Below are 19,311 nucleotides of genomic sequence, written 5' to 3' on the forward strand. Positions count from 1 at the left end.
GGGCAGGAAACCACAACACAAAGCTGTGAAATCATCTGAAGTTGAGGAGGAGCCCAGGGTATGCAGAACGTGTGGTGCTCTAGGCTCAGAATCTTCAGGCTGGGCGATTAGGGGACGACACAGCAACTGCCAAGACGGGAGTGGTGTGAAAATGATCACAATGTTCAGTTTCTTTCTTCCCACGGGTAAAACCCTCTCTTTAACTGAGATGTCACTGGCAGTGCTTCCAAGGAAAAGGTGCTGAAGCTACGAGGTGTTGGGGCCAGTATCTGGTGACACATTTTCTGCTGCATCCCAGCTGACATGGTTTCTGTTGGCTTAACAACAAGCAGCTTGAATGATGACTTTTATTTTGATGTCTACCTGGCTTCATCAGGGCCTGACAGCCAGTGAGGAAGGGAGGGGCGCCCCAACCCTGCAGGCGTGCAGGCAGGGCAGCCTCCTCCTCGCGTTTCCCACCCCTAATGCACTGACTCTTGGTCAGGCTGGACAGCACTGGCTTGGGGTGGGGTGTGCAGGGGGCCCGGCTCCGGAGATGCTCCCACACCTCTTGGCTCCAGCACTTGATTTGGAGGATCTGAAATGACACAGGAAGGAGATCAAAATGCTTCCGGTGGGGGCTTAGGCAGACCCTCTCACGTAGCTCACCTGGGCTCACCCAGCTCAGTCCCGGGCCCTCATGCAGCCAAGGGTCTGCGATTTCTATCAATCATTTCATGTTTATTAGGACCAAGGCTTTGAAGCACTGTGAGGGTCACGTTGATGGTGTTCCTTAACCTTCATCTGAGAACTGCTCCGAAGAAGCATCCGTGTCTCTCGAACTCCGTGTTCCCCTCATACTCCCTCTCCGTGAGCACCTCAGGAGTCCGCAGACGCTCAGCACAGCTCCCTGGTGAGTGTGTCCCTGGCAGGTCCTGCATCCCCTGCTGACGGGCCCCATACTGACTGCACCTGTGAGTGTGCGGGTCCTGCTCAGGCTCTTCTGGCGCCAAACCCTGCTCACTTCCCCTCTGGGGTGTGTGTGCCCCTTTATGAGGGGCCACCTCTCGTCACATGTGGGGACATCCCGGGAGTTTCCAGGTATCCAAGCATAGGGGCCATCGAGGTCACGCCTTGTGGGGCTGAGACCCAGCAAGGTCCAGTCGCTCTGCGGACCCTCGGTGGTATGGTCATGTGGGTCTTCCGGTCACACTGCATCGGCTCGAGCTGGCTGTGCACACTCCTCTGGTTGTCTGTGACCTTCCACCAGGCGCTTCCTGTGTCTAGGGACTCATCCTCCTGCAGACGTGGAAGGAAGGTGGCAAACCTCTGTTCTGTCCCCATCTCCTCTCTCCAGGATCACCAAGCTCACCCTGAGAGCAGCTCAGAGGCCAGCCCACTGCTACTGGCGAGCGCTAGGTGCACTCCTTAACCCAGACAGCGATCCTGATGGGACCAGTGCATCGCCACACCAGGCACCCAGGTGTCCTCAACTACTATCACTCAGGAGCAGGTTTTTCCTGCGAGTGACTCCATGCGGACCCAGGTGTAGATGAAGTCAGAGTTGTGCAGCAGCAGAGAGCCCGGGACCAGGATCTCCAGGATGGGTTTGAGTTGTCAGAAAGTAACGTCTTCTGGACACAGGGATCCTGTGTCAGCCTCTGTGAGCTGCCATGGGGAGCCGCCTCGCCCACTGCCCCGGTGCTCAGGCCGCGGCTCCAGGCACTGAGTGCAGTGCTGTGTAAGGAACCGGGCACCACAGTGCGGAGCGGACAGGAAACAGCTAAATAAAATTGAGAGGGCCCTGCACTCCTGGGGCTTCCACTCAAATGGGACCGTGAAGGTCAGCAGGTCCACACCACGGGGTCAACGCTGTGGAGAGGTGCAGGGTGTAGGGACTGTGTTCCTAGAGCCCTGGACCCTGAGGCCCTACGGAGAGCCAGACTTGGCTGGATGCTCCTCCACGTGCTTTATGGCTAAGCGCAGTTTTCATTCGCATTGCAGGCCGGCTCAGCAAGGCCCTGCTTCAACTACATTTGCTTTAAGCACGTGGGGTCCCAAAAGGGCTCGCTCAGATCCAGGGCAAACATTTATGCTCTAAGTAAAACAAAGCCTTATACTCAGGGAGTTTCCCTTTAGAATCCTGATCTGAATCATAAAAAAAAAAAGAATGTCCTGCCCACCAGGAGACATTTCCGGGCGTATCCACAAGCGCTGGGACAGACCACGGAGAATCAGAGCTAGGTCCCGTGGTTCCCGCCAGAGCGGCTGCTCGGCCCGCATCTGCAGGCCCTGCGGAGTGTCATCCCAGAGCAGGAGGAACGTAATGGAGAAGATGCAGCATTAATTAAGGCAAGAGTGGCACTATCCCAAGCTTATTAGAGACCCGAAGCCAGGCTGGAGGCCATAAATGACTTAAAGGCAGGACCAGGAGTAATCCAATAATCCATTTATGACTTTAAATAAATCTGGCTGCATGAGAAAACCCTTCTGAGTTTACAAACCTATAATGTTCCCAGCCACTGGCCCGCGCCGGCAGGGGGCCATCAGGACCGGCCCGACGTCTGCAGGGCGCTCATATCACAGAAAATTAACCAGGGCCAAGGCAGTCGATACCACATTATCTCTCTCACTGCAGTTATTTATTCGATTTGCTGCTATTCATTTCAAGCCAGCACTGAAGAAAAGCTGGCTGGTGCAACCCCTAAAAACAGACCCGTGTCCCCACCGCATCCCGAGTTTAGAAAGGCAAGACTAATACACACGCATTACAATTAGGAAAAAAACCACTTGGAAAAACGACAGCTGCATCTTCTACGTCCATAACAACAGGAGGTTAATTCCATCTGAAGATCCTGGTTAGTTTTGGTGCAGTTTCGGATGGCTAGTCTAAATACAATGATTTCTAAGATGGTACTGGACTGATACTTTTACATATTTATTTTTGCACCGATTAAAAGAAAACTTTACAAACGTATCAAACCTGGAGATTTTAAAAGTCATTTTGCTCAGTTAAAGAAAGGAGTTAGTTTTCTTTTTAAAAAGAACCATCGTTCCTTGTGTCCTTCTGATTTTATTCTCCCATCCTCTTCCCCAGCCCCCTCCATTCTCCGCTCCGGGAGGCTGTGCTAATCCCTTTAAGGCTAATCCCACATGCTCACCAGTGGCCGGCTCAGGGACGTTTTGTGTCCCAAACACGACCAGTAAGGCAGGAAGATGGGGTGCTTCTGGGTCAGCCTCCCTTATTGTTAACGGAAGGCCCTGAAGAGCTGGGTTCCCTCCAGCCATAAAAAAGTAAATCATGCAACCGAAATGCCACAGCCATCCCTCCTGTCTCCATGAGAACACACAGTCCAGGATGAACGCAGCCCCGGGATGATGGGGAAAGACAGAAGGACATTGTCCATGGAAGCAGCCACAGGCCACCACATCACCAACTGGGCCACCGTTCCACTTCCTGAGTTGGTGTTTCAGAGATTACACATTTCCTCACCACTGAAGCCAGACTGTTTTAAAGCTGTTATGGCTTGCAGTCCAGAGCACCGCAATGATAAAACTCAAACAGCCAGTGGTGGGAAACCCTGCTGGAGACGTCAGCTCCACCCTGCACATCCTGCCGCAGACACAGGCTCAAGTATATGCTGTGGGCACCAGATCACAGATGTTCATCAAGACACGGGGTCGCTGAAGGAATTGTAGGAGACGGGAAGGAAAGGACTTTGACACAAAGAAGATGAGAAGCCTTGAGAGGGACAGAGGGAACCCAAGCGCCTTTGTCCTTCCTCTCTCATAGACTGGACCGTTCAGGGCCCCTGCAGTAACACCCATGTTTTCAAGACGGCCCGGAGTGGCCGAGGCGGAAGACAGCATAGCTACACAGGACTGGGGGAGGGTGGCCTTTCCGCAGGCAGAGGAAGTAGTTCAGCAGAGGGTCCTGAGCTGCTTGTTGCCAAGCTGTGCTTGGTACGAAAAGTGTGGCCGTGCTGGTCGCTGGCTGCTGAGCAGGACTTCGTGGGCTTCCCCTCCTCCTCCTCCTCCTCTTCTGCATCCCTCCCCTCCTCCTTCCCTGTCTTTTCCTTCTGTCTTTCTTCTGCAGGTAGGCTCCTCCTGGAGGGCCCTGGAAGGTGCATGGTTGGTCCTGGCAGAAGCTGAAAAGTCAGCCCAGGGCAAGGTCACACTGGAAGATGGGGCTTGGACCTCAGGAGTGGCGGGGGTCACACGCACTGTCCGGGTGACCCGAGTGTGGGCCCTCCCTCATCTGTCACACGGGAACAGCTGTACCGCACTCTCCGTTCCCTCTGTGGCTCGGGATGGATGACAGGTGGAAGCGCTTGTGATGTTTTGGGCTCATAGTAAGTGCTGGTTCCTCTGGCGCGGGACAGGAGGTAGGAAACCGAGATATTTGAAGTCTGACTGCACTGTTGTGATGCTCTGAATGTGGGTGTTCTCTGAGAAGTCAGGTGCTGAAACCTTAGTCTGAGGTGCTGGTGGAGGAAGTGGGGTCTGGGAGGGGACTAGGTCACAAGAGGGGAGCCCTGGCGGATGGGGTCCGTGCCATGTGAAAGAGCCTCCAGGGAGCACATGCGTGACTCCATCCAGGGAGGAGCCAGCAGCAAGCATCACCAGTGAGCCGAGCCAGGGAGCAGCCCTCACCCCACACCCATCCCCGGACTCCAGCCTCCACAACTGTGAGAAGGAAACGCCTGCGATAAGAAGCCACTCAGCCTCTGCCTTCTGCAGTAGCAGACGAGTAGACAAGGCCAGCACCGGTCATAAAGCATCAAAGTCCTTCCCATGCTCACAGTACCTCAGCCATTTCCCCAAACACTTGCATTTTATGTTCTTTCCAGAGCAGGGGTGGTGAGGGCCCAGGCGGAGGCCATGGGAAGGCCGCTTCGCTGTCATAAATCACTGGGATTGGGTTAGCTGCCTTTGAGTGTGGCTGCGTGTGGGAGATAAGAATCCCACGTCTCAGGCAAAGCATCCTGAGATGCGATGAACATGTTGGTCCCCCGCTGGGGCTGCTGGTCTACCAGGCTGCTCCATCAGAAGAACCCTAGGCAGCTCCTTGTGGTGGACCACAGAGCAGGATGCGGAGTTGGGAGGGCTGAGCGCTCTGGAGATGGGTCTTATTCCTCCACCTCCCCTTTCCTCCAGAAAGGCTGAAATTTCTACTTCTTTGCAAACCAAGACCCCATACTATTTTGTTTCACTCTGATGCAGCAAGAGATGCGACCATCTGATTCCCGTCTGGAAATATTCTTTGCCAAAGGAAACCTGAGTGAGGTCATTAACTAGGAAAACTCACAACGCATAATTATAATAATTACTCTGATCACATAAACATTGCACCACCATGAATAATTAATACCAATCGTGCTTCGGAGAGAATGGCAATTAAAATAAAACCCAGCGAGATGACAGGAAAGGCACACGAGGTGTGTGCAGGGGCTTCTTTGGAGGGAGGCTGTACTGTCACCACGGCGCTTGCTCCTTGTCCTAAGGAATTATCCCAGGCCTCAAGAGGCACAGAAACAAAGGCCACAGTGACACGCCTCTGAGTTCGGAGAGGGGCTTCCCTCCTGGAAGTGGAGATCAAGAACTCAAAACAGATAGTTTTCTCCTTAAATGAAACAAGCTTATGTTTCTGCTCTCACCCTCTAGCAAAAGAAAATCCTTGTCGAAGAAGAAATAATGAGTCCTGCTTCGTAATACGAACAGACAGAGACACTTGAGTGCCCTGTGTGCTTCTAAATTCTATATGGGGCTCATTCTGGAAATGCATAAAAGGGTTCCGGCCTTCCTGTGGGTGGAGTAGAAAAAATAAAAATATCCGGGTGGGGAGAATGATATTTTGCATTAAACAGAACATTTACCTTATAACTTAGTAAGTTTGTGGACAGGCGGTAATTTCCACATGAAACAGCTTCCAAGATGAGGAAGTTGAGTTATCTGGACAGGCTGGGGGTTGGGCCAGCACGGGGAGCCATGGGACTGAGGGAATGTGTAGCTGGACTTAAAGGGGGCCCTGTGCCTGCTGGGAGTAGCCTGCAAAGAGCTTCCCAGAATCAGGTACTTTGGACTTCAAACTTCCCCAAACCAAGGGCTGTCATAAGAAATGACTGTATAATGCACACCAGTGCACGCATTCCCACGCATGGTACACAGATGCATGCAGAACAGAGTTTTTATTTTTCTATTCAGAAGAGAAATTCTGGTAGCAATGTGCTGTTAGTTTCCCTGCCTCGTGACCCAGGGGTCTTGTTATGCACCAGCAGATGTTCATAGAGTGCCTAGTGTGTGCCCAGCATTGCCCTAGGGCGAGGGTCTCAGGATGGACAGAGGGGACAAATGCACACCCATGGGGAACGTACACCGCAGGAGAGCAGGGTATCAACACACGGCAACATACCTCTAACTTCTACTCCAGGAGGCAGGGGCAGGAGCGCCAGCCTCCTTTCCACTGGCACAGAGACAGACATGTGGATCAGTGGAACAGAATAAAGGACACAGATAAAACCTCAGGCACATTCATCCACCTGATCTTTGATAAAGGGGCCAAACAGACATGTTGGAGGAAAGAGACCCTCTTTAGGAAAACTGGCTACCCACATGCAGAAGACTGAAGCCAGACTCATCTCTCTAACCATATCCTAGACTGAAATAAAAACAGTTGAAAGAGCTAAACATCAAAACAGAAACACTCAAGCAGCTAGAAGATAAAACAGGTGAAACTCTTGAGGTCATAGGCACTGACTAGAACTTTCTGAACAGAACCCCAGTTGCACAAAAACATAACACCAAGAATCCACAAATGGGACCACATCAAATTCAAAAGCTTCTGCACAGGCAAGGAAACCACCAAAAGGTGCAGAGACAACTACAGAAAGGAACACTTTCCAGTTACACCTCAGATAGAGGGCTAATATCTAGGGTAGATGAAGAATTGAAAAAAACTAGACCTCCCCAAAATAAAAGACCCAATCCAAAAAGGATCAACTGAAATGAGTAGACACTTCTCAGAAGAAGTACAAATGGCCAATAAATACACGAAAAATGTTCAACATCGCTGGTCACTACAGAAATATAAATTAAAATGACCCTGAGGCTCGATCTTAGAAAAACTGGTTATCATCAAGAAATCAAATAATAACAAGTGCTGGAGAAGCTGTGAGGATAAAGAAACTGTTCTACACTGTTGGTGGCAGTGTAAACTAGTAAACCACTATGGAAATCAGTATGGGGATTTCTCAAAAAACTAAAATGAGAAATTCCTTTAGACCCAGCCATTCACTTGCTAGTTATCTTCTCCAAAGAGTTCAAGACATCATTTTACAGTGATCCATGCACACCCACGCTCATAGTAGCACAAGTCACAATAGATAAATCTTGAAAGTGCTCTGTATGTCCATCAGCAGATGCGTGGGTAAAGAAAACGTGGTGTTTACACACCGTGGAGTACTACTCTGCTAACGGAAGGATAAATCTGAATCATTTTTAGAAAAACGGATGCTTTTTGAGACCATAATGTTAAGTAAAATAAATCAGACACACAAGCTTAAATATCACAAGGTTTCTCTTACATGAGAAATCCAAAGTATAAATAAATTCCAAAGGGCAAAATAAAAGACAGTAAGAAAAGGGGAAGCGGCTCTTGTGCAAGCGAGGAAAGGGATGCGGAGGTGCAGGGAGCGGGGAGGGCGGAGGAGGGGCGCGGCAGGAATTCAGATGTGCAGTGTGCCTGCACCAACTGCTCTCGGTGAGTGTAATGACTGTGGACCGCGGCATGTACTGATAACAATTAACAAAACAGAGTAAGAGAACTTGGCTGCAGCGGGAAGGCTGGGCATCTCTGGCTCACACAGGGGGCTCTGCTGGAGACAGACTTTGTGTCCGCACCTTTTCCCTGCACCCTGGCTGCTCAGGATCTCCCTGACTGCAGTGAAGAAAACCACTGTGAACGCAGTGAAACCACCTGCAGTTTTTTCCACAGAGGGCACTGAAGGGGTCGACTACACAGCAAGGGACAGGTCCAGAAGCCAGCGATGTGCCAAGGTGCAGACTGTAGCTATAGGGGGCCACTGCTGGCCCTGGGGGAGCAGGGGCAATGGGGAATGGGGGCTTCCCGGGGTGAGGGGGGGGCAAGGAAACCATGCAGCATCTCCCTCCAGGCTCCCCAGGCTCCCGCCACTGCCAGAGGAAGGGGACCTGGGAGGGGCAGCCCCGAGGTACAGGAGTGAGCAGGAGATAGCGTGGGCAGAGGTGGTCAGGCTACACATGTACACAGGTGTCCAGGGCAGAGCTCGGCCCTGAGCCAGGATCCCAGGGCAGCCAAGCTGGGGGGAGGGCGAGCGAGCAAGCAGGGACTCAGCTCCAGGCCAGACGCTCCGTTCCCACATCTGATGGCACTCTCACAGCAGCTCAGTCCCCTGTGCTCCTGCAGACTCTGCCTTCACAGCCGCACGTGGCTGCTGGCATCACAGCCTCAGCCACGCCCACCAGCTCCAGAGCCTCCGCAGAGCATGCGCGCAGGTTGGATGGTCACAGCTGCGGGCAGGCGGGCTGGCATCAGGGGGCTGACGTGGCATTCAGGGGTGGAGATGAGTACTCCATAAAACCACAAAGTACTCAATAAGACCCCCATCAAAATACGCCATCAACTATTCCATCAGAATGGTCCATCAGTTCTCTATGGAAGTGCTCCATCAGGACTCCATCATAAAGTACTCCATCAAAGTATTGTATAAAAGTACTTCATCAGTATAGTACTCCATGTTATACACTCCATCAGTACTCCATGAGCACAGTACTTGATAAGTAAAATATGCTACCACTAGTCCACCAGTACACCATCCAAGTATTTCTGCAAAGTATTCCATCAAATGCTACACCAATTCCCTATCAAAGTACTCTACCAGTATGACATCAAAGTCCTCCATCAAAATATTCTGGGACGGTACTCCACGTGCAAAGTCCTCCAACAGGACTGCATTGGTACTCCAAGGCAGTGTCCCGTCAGTAACATGACTCCTGTGACCTGTCCCGCTCTGGACATTTATCTTTGGGTGTTCTCAGGACTGAGAGAGCTCAGCTCTGCAGCAGCTGAGCGCAGGGCCGCCCCTCCGGGATTCCCAGTGCCCTGTGTGCACCCTGTGCTCAGGTTACCAGGCTCACTATGAGGGCTAAAGGCACCAGGAGGGGCGCACTCCCCACCACAGACCTCCCATGTATGGGTTCCATGTTTGAAATTAGTCAACTTCCAGGAGGGCTAGTATTTCTCAGCTGGAGAAAGGGAAGTGTATGATAAAAGTCCTTGGTTATGTTTAGCATTAAAATGCATGCTCCTTATTTTCGATGATGAAACTGGGAAATTACTTATGTGTGTTTTGTGTTAGACAAAGCCCAGAAGGTGGAATTCATATGTTTGTAGTTTTCTTTGGCTTGCACAGGACAGCACACAATCCTCGAGGATCTTTGTCCCCCTTCCCAGGAAACTAGAGAAAAATCCATGGATTTTTATATTTATCTGACAAAGGCACAGATGACTAAATTCGGGGAGAGTTGGCTGAAATACTGACAGATTGCCTAGAAGCTAGGACTGCTGTTGTCCGGAATAACCAGACTCTCAGTGAGGGAGGGCGGACCTCTCGGCATGACAGCTCCTCACTGGTCACCTTTAGTGTCCCGTTAGTGCATGCGCCTTGGCTGCAAAGAGTGTCCCTCTGTCTGTCTGCCGATCTCTCCTTTCAGAATTTCACTTAGCATACTTTTTTATTCTTTTGCAACGCTGACTGTGCAACGCTGACTGGGCCTTGCACATGCTAAGCAACTGCTCTACTACTGAGCTGTGTCTGGTTCCCGTTTCCTGGAAGCCTTCCTTCAAAGTATTGGAGATGCAATCAGGGGGTTCAAAGCACAGGGAAGACAGGGCTGCTACCAGATCTGCCATCAAATATTCCATCAGTTCTCTGTGTAAGTGCTCCATCAAAGGTGTAGCCTTTAGATAGGGTGTAGCCCTATCTGCACCGGGGCCCGAGGCCAGTGTTCCCGCAAGCATGCAATCACAGAGAGCTCATCTGAGGGACACGGAAGGAGCTGTGGACATATTATCACTTATGTGTTTATCTTAATGTTGTGGAGGGAAGCGCAATTAGTATGTAAAACAGAGGCTTCCATGAAAATGATTGCTTAGGGCAAGGCTCAGATTAAAAGAGAAATTGTGAAATAGAGAAAATTCGTTATTAAGTCCCTGGAAGTGCAGGTGACACTAACGTCGGCCAAGAATCACTGAGAACCCTACAGGACAGACTGCAAATTGGAAAACACTGACTCAGGAGTTAGCTAACGATGCTGTCTTTCGAGACGGGCTTTCAGTGCACTTCCTGGGCATACTTCCTGTTCTAGAATGTTCTCCAAAATGAGATCTGCGTGTGTTTTCAGCCAAAGCCACACCAACCACACACCTATTCTTTTTAGAAAACTATGACATCGCTATTAACCCACATGAAGAAATGCAACGTTCTGTTTATTCCCGCACACAGACACGGCCGTAGGATGGAGCACGGCAGAGGTAGGGGTGTGCTTAAATCCCTCCATCTGGATTTTGATTGCCTGTGTCCAAAAAGTAATGGTCGCATACATACTCCTACTCAGTGTGTGCATGCTTGTGTGAGTGCATAAGTGTGTAAGGGGGTGTGCAAGCATGTGTGTACAAGCGTTTCCTCAGAAGAGGGAAGCCAGGTGACACAGTTACGCCAGGCACAGCAGGGAGAGGCGCCCTCCCCCCCTGCCAGGGGAGGGCAGAGTGTGAAGGGGACTTCCCTGGGGGGCACCCCAGGCTGGAATGGGGACTGCCACGGTGTATAAGAAAGACCCTTCTGCAGGGACATGGGGGCCCATCCTTCCTCTCCTTGCAGGAAGTCCTGGTCCTTCCTGGTCCTCTTCATGCTGGGGAAATCGACTGGGGTCCCCTCCTTTAGCCATGGCTGGGAGCAGCTGTCCAAGTGTCCATCCTGGCAGACCCTCAGCAGCAGAGGTGCAAGGACAATGAGGTGTGGGCCAGGGACTCAGCCAGCCTGAGGTCAGGACCCTCCTAGGAAGAGCCGCCGGGAGCACGGAGAGGGCACCCGGGCTTCCTGTGGAGATGGAGGACTGGGAGCCCCTCACCCCCGTGGGGACATCACAGGCAGAGAGGCCCTGCAGGGCTCACCTGGGGCTTCGGTGACACTGAGATCGCACCGAGGTACGATGATCCGTGCTCAGACCTCAGCGTCTGGAAGGGCCAGAGCAGTGTGGCCTGAGCTCAGCCGCTATTTCCAACTGACCCTGAACGAAACTGAGCAAATACTGTGTCCTGCGCTCCTTAAACCCAGCAGGGTTACACAGGACGAAAGAGACTGAGGACGTGTTTCCAACTCACAGACACACCGCGTGCGATGCTGGGTCGGACGCCGGACCAGGAGAAACTCCGCCGATGCCTGCTGGAGCCAGCTGACCACGACTGGAACGTGAGCTCAAACGAACCCCTCCTCTCTTAAACTGCGGGTAGTCACAAGGAAAGGGACTGAGATGGGAGTCACAACTGGAGCGCTGAAGAATTCTGTACGTGTTCAGCATTTCCATCGCGGGGTAAGGGAAAAACTGCTTTTCCAGTGTCCAACCTGCTTACAGTGTGAGAGTTCTGGGGTTTATTTTTTTTTGCTTTTCATTGCATAAGTTTTCTCTAGTTTCTTTTGTTGTTTTTCTTAAAACCAGCACCAAGCTGTAAGCTAATGGGAAGACCAGAAACTCTTCACCTGTGCGTGTGAGCACGTGTGTGTGTGTGTGCGCCCGTGCACGAGTGCTGTAGCAGGAGGGTGGAGACAGCTCCTCAATGCTCCTTTATTGTGAGCAGCCAGATCCCCGCTTTGCCTCAGACAGCTGCTGATGGAGCTCCCTGTGCCACCAGGGGTGGCGCTGTGTCCACATCCTCAGGCCGCTGAGCTCCAGAGACGCAGGAGAGCACAGCTGAAAGCAGACTCTATAGCTAGGGGCTGAGGAACTGATCCAGGAAGATGAAAGGAGCCCACTGCAGAACGGGGAAAAAATTCAACCCGGGAGAGACATGGGTCACTCGGGCTGGGTCTGAGGACTCCGGACCTTGGGGGCCGGGGTTTCTAAGACGGTGCCAGGAGCACAGGAGACGAGCACAGAGGACAGGTGGCCGGGATGGGCACACTCAGCCTGCGGCCCCTCTTCCCCGGCGTGGTCAAGTGCACTGTGATGACAGGGCACCATCACTGGCCAAGTCCACGGTGCACAGCGGCTCGATGGGCCAGGAGGATGTGTCCACCGAGCCCGTGAGCGCACCTTCACTCCAAGAACGAACCCTGAAAGATGTCATTCGCTTGAGGATCTCAGCATGAGGTCACCCTGGATCAGAGGAGCCTTCCACCCAATGGCAGGTGACCCTAGAGACGGACGGGAAGGGACACACAGATGGGACATGTGGGAGAGGACGGCAGGGGACACAGAGCGAAGCCATCACAAGCCAGGACCCCAGAGAACAGGAGGGCTGGGTTCTCCCTGGAGGTGTTGGAGGGCCCTGGCCCACTGCCTCCTCGATCCTGGACAACTGGCCACCAGAGCGGGGAGAGAATTAATCTGCCGTGTGAAGCTGTATGGGAAGTGTTTGGAAGCCGCCAAGTTGGTGGACGTTCATCACAGCACCCCTGACCATGTGTGGCATCTGAGTCCTCGGGCGTCCTGTGCAGTAGCTGGGACCCGTGGCACCTGCAGTGAGAACCGGGCTGGGCAGCACTGTAGCCTGCTGGCCTTCACTCCACACGGGCTCAGAGCCAGTGGCAGGGACATGGTGGGGTTTGTAACCGGCACCATCCCCACCTGCTGCTGGTGACAGTCTTTCCCTTATGCTCCAGGGCTCACACCCTTCCCCCTGAAATAAAGAGGCTGGGACTGTCTGGTTCTTTCCTCTAGACGAACGGGGGTCTAACTGAGGCCACTTCAGAGTCACTGGAGAGCTTTTCGGAGATGAAAAGGACCAACCAGCCCCTCCCTGCCCCCCTGCACCACACCAAAGACCCAGCTCAGCTGGTTTTGGGAAGGCTCAGAGGACCGGCGTTGATTAGAGCTTCCCAGGTGACTCCAGAGTGGTTCAGGTTACGGGGTTCCTGCTCCCTGAAATCTCACACCTGAGCATTAAGACAAAAGTAAGAAAAAATGACCAGACCCCTTGCTTGCCCCGAGGAAGGCAAATATCAAGGGTAACTGCAGGGACCAGGGAGCAGGGCACTTCCTCTTCTCAGAAAACCTGCAGCCCCTGCTTTCTGAAGCACCAGCATCTCCCTGTTCTTGAGGATGCACTTTTTAACGTGACTCTAGGATATTTCTGCTGCTCACAACCACCCATTTCTGGGCATTGTGTCCAAGAAGTAAGTGGCAGGAAGGATCTTAAAATTAAGCTTCTGTTTGCACAGAGTCGAGGATGGATGGGCACTAATTAGTGCATAAGTGAAACCTCGCCATGGTGCTGAAAGCACAGAGAGCTCAGAGGACAGAAGAAACGGTTTCTGCAGAGCAGACACAAGTGTCTCTGCCACATCTTGGGTGTCTTCAGGGCACCAGCCCTCTGCAAGGGTGAACTTAATGGTCCTCACATCCACAAGGAGCAGCTTCAACCAGAGAAAAGGACAAGCGCACTCTGCAGAAGAAGAGAAATCGGTCTCACCGGGGGATCAGCTAGGACTCATGGTGTGGAAATCCTGCTAACTCAGACTCTGGCTGGGTTGCATTTCACCTTCCTCCTCTCCTTGAAGCCAGCAACTTCTAAATCCTCAGGGCGCAAGAACAATAGGACTCAGTCTGCAGGTCGGGGAGAGGTAAAGGGCTGCAGAGAAACAGTTCTGAGGATATCAGAAGTGCCCGTGCAGAAACAAGAGCATGATTTTTAAACATGTGCAAAAGTAATCTCTACTTGACAGTTCTTGTGTCCACACTAGGTGTAAGAACATGTGTTCCTGACAAGGTTATATGTAGATGAGAAAAACACTGGGAATGTGCTCTTTCAAGGTTCTTATACAACTTACAAAGCAGCATAACATAACTGGAATATAAACTTTGCTTAATTAAAGATGCATTTTGTAAACCTGGGGGCAATGACCAATATTAAAAAAGAAGTATACATAATGATCCAACAATGGAGATAAAATAGAATCATACATAATACTTAATATAAATGCAGGCAGAAAGAGAAGGGAAAAGGATAAAAAAGAGGGAATATTAAGAAAAAGTCAGCAAAATGTTAGCTTTTACTTTCAGCATGAATAATTACATTAAGTATAAATGGCCTAAACACCATGCTTAAAAGATAGGGATTATCAGATTGAATAAACAAGTGAAACCCAACCGTATGTGATCTATAAATGATACTATAAAGACAGTGATTAAAAGTAAAAAGATCAGAAAGCTACTGCCATATAAATGCTAGTCAAAAGAAAGCTGAGGTGTCTATATTAATGTCTGACCACATGGACCTGAAAGCAAGAAATATTTCCAATAAGTTCTGAGTTGTACCTCATGGTAAAAGGAGTGAGCCATCAAAAGGACACGATAATTCTAACTGTGCATGCACCTAAAACGGTGCTTCAAAAGATGAGAAGCAAAAGTTGGGAGAACTGAAATGAAAAATGGGCAAAGCCACAAATTCATCGGAGATTTCCACACTCCTCTCTCAGCAAGCTAAGAGAATAGACAGTTAAAGGGAATGGAGAGACCTGACCAACACTGTAGGCATCGAGAGAACCCTTTCGATTGTGGCTCAGGCAAAGATCACACAGATGTGACACCAAGGGCACAGCCACGAAAAGAAAGCATTAATAATCTCCACTTCACTAAAATTAAAATCTCTGCTCTTCTGAAGACATTTGCTGGGAGAAAACTGGAAAACAAGATCTGAGAAAGGACCTGCACCGAGAACATATAAAGTGCTCTCAGAGAGCGGTAATAAAGAAATAAATAAGCGGTAAAACACGGGCACCGTGCCGGAAAGAGGCATTTCACTGAAGAAGTCACAGAGGTGGAAATTAAACAGAAGGAGGAATTTGCAGCGTGGTCATGAGGGTGGAACATGGCACTCAGAGAAATCCCTCCCACCACTATCTATCAGGAGGTCTAAGCAAAATCAAACAACATGAAAGGAAAACAGCATGCTGCAGGGGACACAAACGCTTCAGACACTTTCTCGAGGCAGGCGGGAATGCAGAGTTAAAGCCGTGTTGAAAGGGAGTCTGTAGTGCAGTTATATAAACAGCAGCCCCAGGAGAAGTGAATGCCTGTGCACACGAAGCCCCTGCTGTATTTACGGCCACTCATTCCATAATCACCAAAGCCTCCCAGCATCCTCCACCCGGGAGGTGAATACACAAACTGCAGTGCACCCACGACATGGAACACGGTTCAGCATTAAAGAGGAAGAAATGATGGTGCAAAGTGAGTATCAGACCCATTTTGCAGGTGGAAAGACAGCCGGTTTGAAGGCCGCCAACTGCACAAATCCATTTCGGTGGCATTTTGCAAACGGCAAAAGTCCAGCGTCCATGACCAGATCGGCATGGCTAGGGGTTGGGGCAGAGGAAGAAGATGGCCCTGGGGGCACAGAGGAGATTTTGATTATATTTTACATGACCTTGTACCTTTGTCACAACTTAGAGCCACACACTTGAAAAGGGTGAATTTCACTGTAATAAAGCCAACTTTTAAACAATGCAAGTTTCTGTAAAAATCCCATCCATCCCACATTCCATTTATTCCATTAATTCAGTGAAATTCCTCCTCAGTCCAATTAGTGCATTGGAGAGCCCTTTCTATTAACCTTGCTCTTCGTGACGATGGGCACACGAGGTCTCTAAGACACGTGAGGGGCTCGCTTCTGTCTCCACTCCTGGAGCTGCCACCCCCGTGGAAACGCTGTAAGTAGTTTTGGAGCAGAACACGGCGTTTTGATGTGTGTACACATCTGGAAACGCTGATGATCTCCCAGTGAAAATGTGGAGAGCTGAGCATTGTTTTTTCTGTTTATTTGCTTGTTTTGGAGGTGGGTGAAGGCAGAAACCACAAGCCAGGACCTGGCGGTTTATCTGAGTGACTTCCAAGAAGCAGAAGAGGGGAGTTGGCAGGTGCTTCAACTTGACGGTCAGGAAGGGACAGATGGGAAGGTGTGCATGCGCGTGCGTGTGTGTGTGTGTGTGTGTGTGTGTGTGTGTGTGTGGCTATGGGCGGTGTGTGGTGGTGTGTGCAGGGCGTGGTGCCTGGCACGGTGATGCAGGGCAGAGAGGACAGGGCACAGCCCAGAGGAAGGGCCTCCCCACCCTCCCACCTGTTCCTCCTCCTCACAGCAGCCACAGCCACCAAACCCTCCTCAGAATCACCGAACCCTCCTCCGAACCGCCAAACCCTCATCAGAATCCCATATCCCCAAGGCGCTCAAAGCCAAGGGTTTGGTTGATTGCTTGAATGTAACTCATTGGACGCCAAGCCTGATCCGAAGTGAAGCGGGGCTGTACTAGGCCTTTACCCTCCCCTCCCTGTGAAGACGCCCGTGTTTCACACAAAATCAACCACATGCACAGTTACGGGACAGCGCTGCAGGCAGGACACGGGACACGAGGTATGAAGCGTGAGCCTCTGATGCTGTGCAACGTGCCCTCCGAAGAGCTCAGTAATTCCAGGCCTTAAAACCACTTCACTTCAGAGCGCAGACCGCGGTCCTGTGTGGCATGGGACTGAGGACATCACTCAACTCCCAGATGCCGTGCATCTCGGCCCGGCAACCGCCACCCCCCCCCCCGGCCGTCCACTGCCTCACACCGCCTGATTCGTTGGCCCCCAACACCAGGAGACCTTGCGCCTGCTACTTCAATCTTAAATCCTAGTGAGACATTCTCTCCTTTCAATGCTCTGTCCTATTTATGGAAACTCCCAAGAAAAATTATGTATTTTCCACACCCTGGCAAACTGCAAAATGTCTAGATCCGCAGTCAAAAATAAACATACAGTCGGTATTAAGAAGTGGCCAGAGGCCTCAAGGATTCCAGAAATCAGCATTCCATCCTTGCAAAGGAGAAGTCACAGATGGCCTTACCCATATATTTTTTAAGACATTACACACTGAAGCAAGGGTCAGGGCATGTTCCCTTTTAAAGACATCTTCGGGGGCTGACATTTCATTTGTGGAGGAATCAGAGGGGGAGGGAACTGCTCTTTTGGGTGGTGAGAAATAAACGGCAGAAAACCATTTTGCAGAGGAGTTACAGACCCTGGGACACTCAGACCAGGTGATCGGCACCTCTCGGCAATCACAAAAGAAAAGCACATCTAATCAAGGAGGCTCTGAGCCTGCACCAGGTGACTCTGGACAGGCAGGGACCCCGCACCCCATCACCTCCACCTCCCCACCTCCCCCTTCATGCTCTAGCTGAGTCCCAAATCCACTTAACCGCTGCCCCCGTCCCTTGGTGCTGATGCCTGTAACCAAAGCTCCTCTAAATCAAAAGCACAGGCGCGCGTGTGCGCGCACACACACGTCCTCAACTTGCTCAAAAAGCACATTTAGGTTCTTCACCTGATTACTATACTTAGGTTACTTCACCTGATTACTATATCCCCTCGAGGACGCGAGGACCCACCCAGCAAGGGCTCTCCCTGCCACGCGGTTTCCCAGCCAGTGAGTCAGTTTAGCATCAGAGGAAGGGATTTCCAGGGGTCACTTTACACGCAAGGAAACCGAGCCCCGGAAAACCCAATGAAGAGCGAACGGCAGATTCCAGGCACAAGCCTCAGGATGTTTTGGGTTTTTAACAAAACAGCAGCCTCCACAAGGGGCACACAGTGCCTCGCGTCTACAACACAAACTTGCCCAGCTGGGCTGGGAAGCGGCTCCTAAGGGAAGCAGATTTCTCCCCGGTCTCCGGCGGTGAATAATGGCCTCTGAAAAGCAAGCCCTACTTTTTAACATCAATTGGCAACTCGTCTCTCCCGATGCCTCTCCAGGCCAGCCTGGAGCTGTAGGCGGGAAGGAGACCGCGGTCTGCGTCGGGGTGCATCTGAGGTTTCTCTGCGCACTCGGAGCCCGGGCTGTGGCCAGCCCGCCCTGCCCCCCGAAGGCGCAGGACACGCGCGCACACCTGGCCTTAACGGGGACCCGAGATACCGGCCAGCACGCGGCGGCAGCAGGCGACACTGCTCTCTGCGCTGCCTGACCGCACCCGGACTCGGGCAGCTGCTGCGGGCCCCGCCGCTGTCTCCGCGGGAGGGCGGCCAGGGCAGCTGCTCCTGCGGCTTGGCGGGGACCGGCCCTCGCGCCCGGCCCTCAGGCACCACATCAGAACGGTCGTGCCGATGACAACAGGACCTTTGGGGGGCCCTCTGGGCACCCCAATTCAGCTGCTGCGCATGCAGCCCTCAAACCCAAGGCAGAGTCATCCTTGTGGTTTAGACGAGGCGACCGAGGAAAGCCCTCCGGGGACACAGCTGAGGGAAGCCCTTTCTGGATACAGGACGCTCACTGGCCTCGCCATGCCACCCCCAAACACACCGGCTCTCATGGGGGCACCCGGGGAGCGTGTCGGGTTCCCGCCAACCAACCCTGGGGGCCCCGGGAGGGGCGCGATGAAGCAGAGTGGGTTCTCGGATCGGATCGGTGGCTGCGGAAGGGGGTGCCGAGGGCTGGGTCTGCGTCCTGCATCACAAGACGCGTAGTCTGAGCTGGGGACGGGGCGCGCAAAGTGGGGAGGAAAGGGGTCAGCATCGCGCGGCGCAGCTCCGCGGCGAGACGGGCGGGCCCGATGGGCGCCGGGCACTCGGGGTCCAGACGGCACCCGGGGCCCCGCCACGCCCCCTCCTCGCCGCCACAGCCTCCTCTGGGGCGCTCGGGGGTGGGTCTGAGGGTCCGAGCCCGACTAACTCCCCAGCCCGGCCCGGCCAGTCCTGCCTCCCGGGAAGGGGCCGCCCGCCTCGCGCGGTCACGGCCTCGCCGCGGTCCCTCCGCCGCCGGCAGTGGGGTCCCCGCTGCACCGCGTGGGGGTCCCTCCCCCGCCGTGTGAGGGCCTCTCCGCGCCTGGTTTTGGGGTCCCTCAGGGTATGGGGTTCCCTCCACGCCGGCTGTGGGGTCTCCTCTGTGCCAGATTTCGGGGTCCGCTCCGCGCCCGAGTGCGGGACCTCCTCTCCCCCGGTTATGGGTCCCCCTCGCCCGGGTTTCGGGGTCCCCTCCGCGCCCGCGCCGCGCCTCACCTCTGCCCAGCAGCGCGCCCAGCACCAGGCTCAGCGCCCCGCACAGCG

The 19,311-nt window shown here is 52.7% G+C and overlaps 1 protein-coding gene across 1 annotated transcript in view; it reads right to left on the minus strand.

The window, feature by feature from the left end:
* The window catches only part of Tmem132c (transmembrane protein 132C), a gene marked incomplete at its 5' end in the record, with an annotated part of 262,619 nt that extends 243,308 nt beyond the window's left edge, over positions 1–19,311 (minus strand). Inside the window, 1 exon segment of the mRNA XM_013503741.1 lies at positions 19,264–19,311. Coding sequence (XP_013359195.1) covers positions 19,264–19,311 — 48 coding nt within the window.

This window comes from Chinchilla lanigera, unplaced genomic scaffold (assembly GCF_000276665.1).
Source record: "Chinchilla lanigera isolate Chin_1 unplaced genomic scaffold, ChiLan1.0 scaffold00081, whole genome shotgun sequence".
NCBI lineage: Eukaryota > Metazoa > Chordata > Mammalia > Rodentia > Chinchillidae > Chinchilla > Chinchilla lanigera.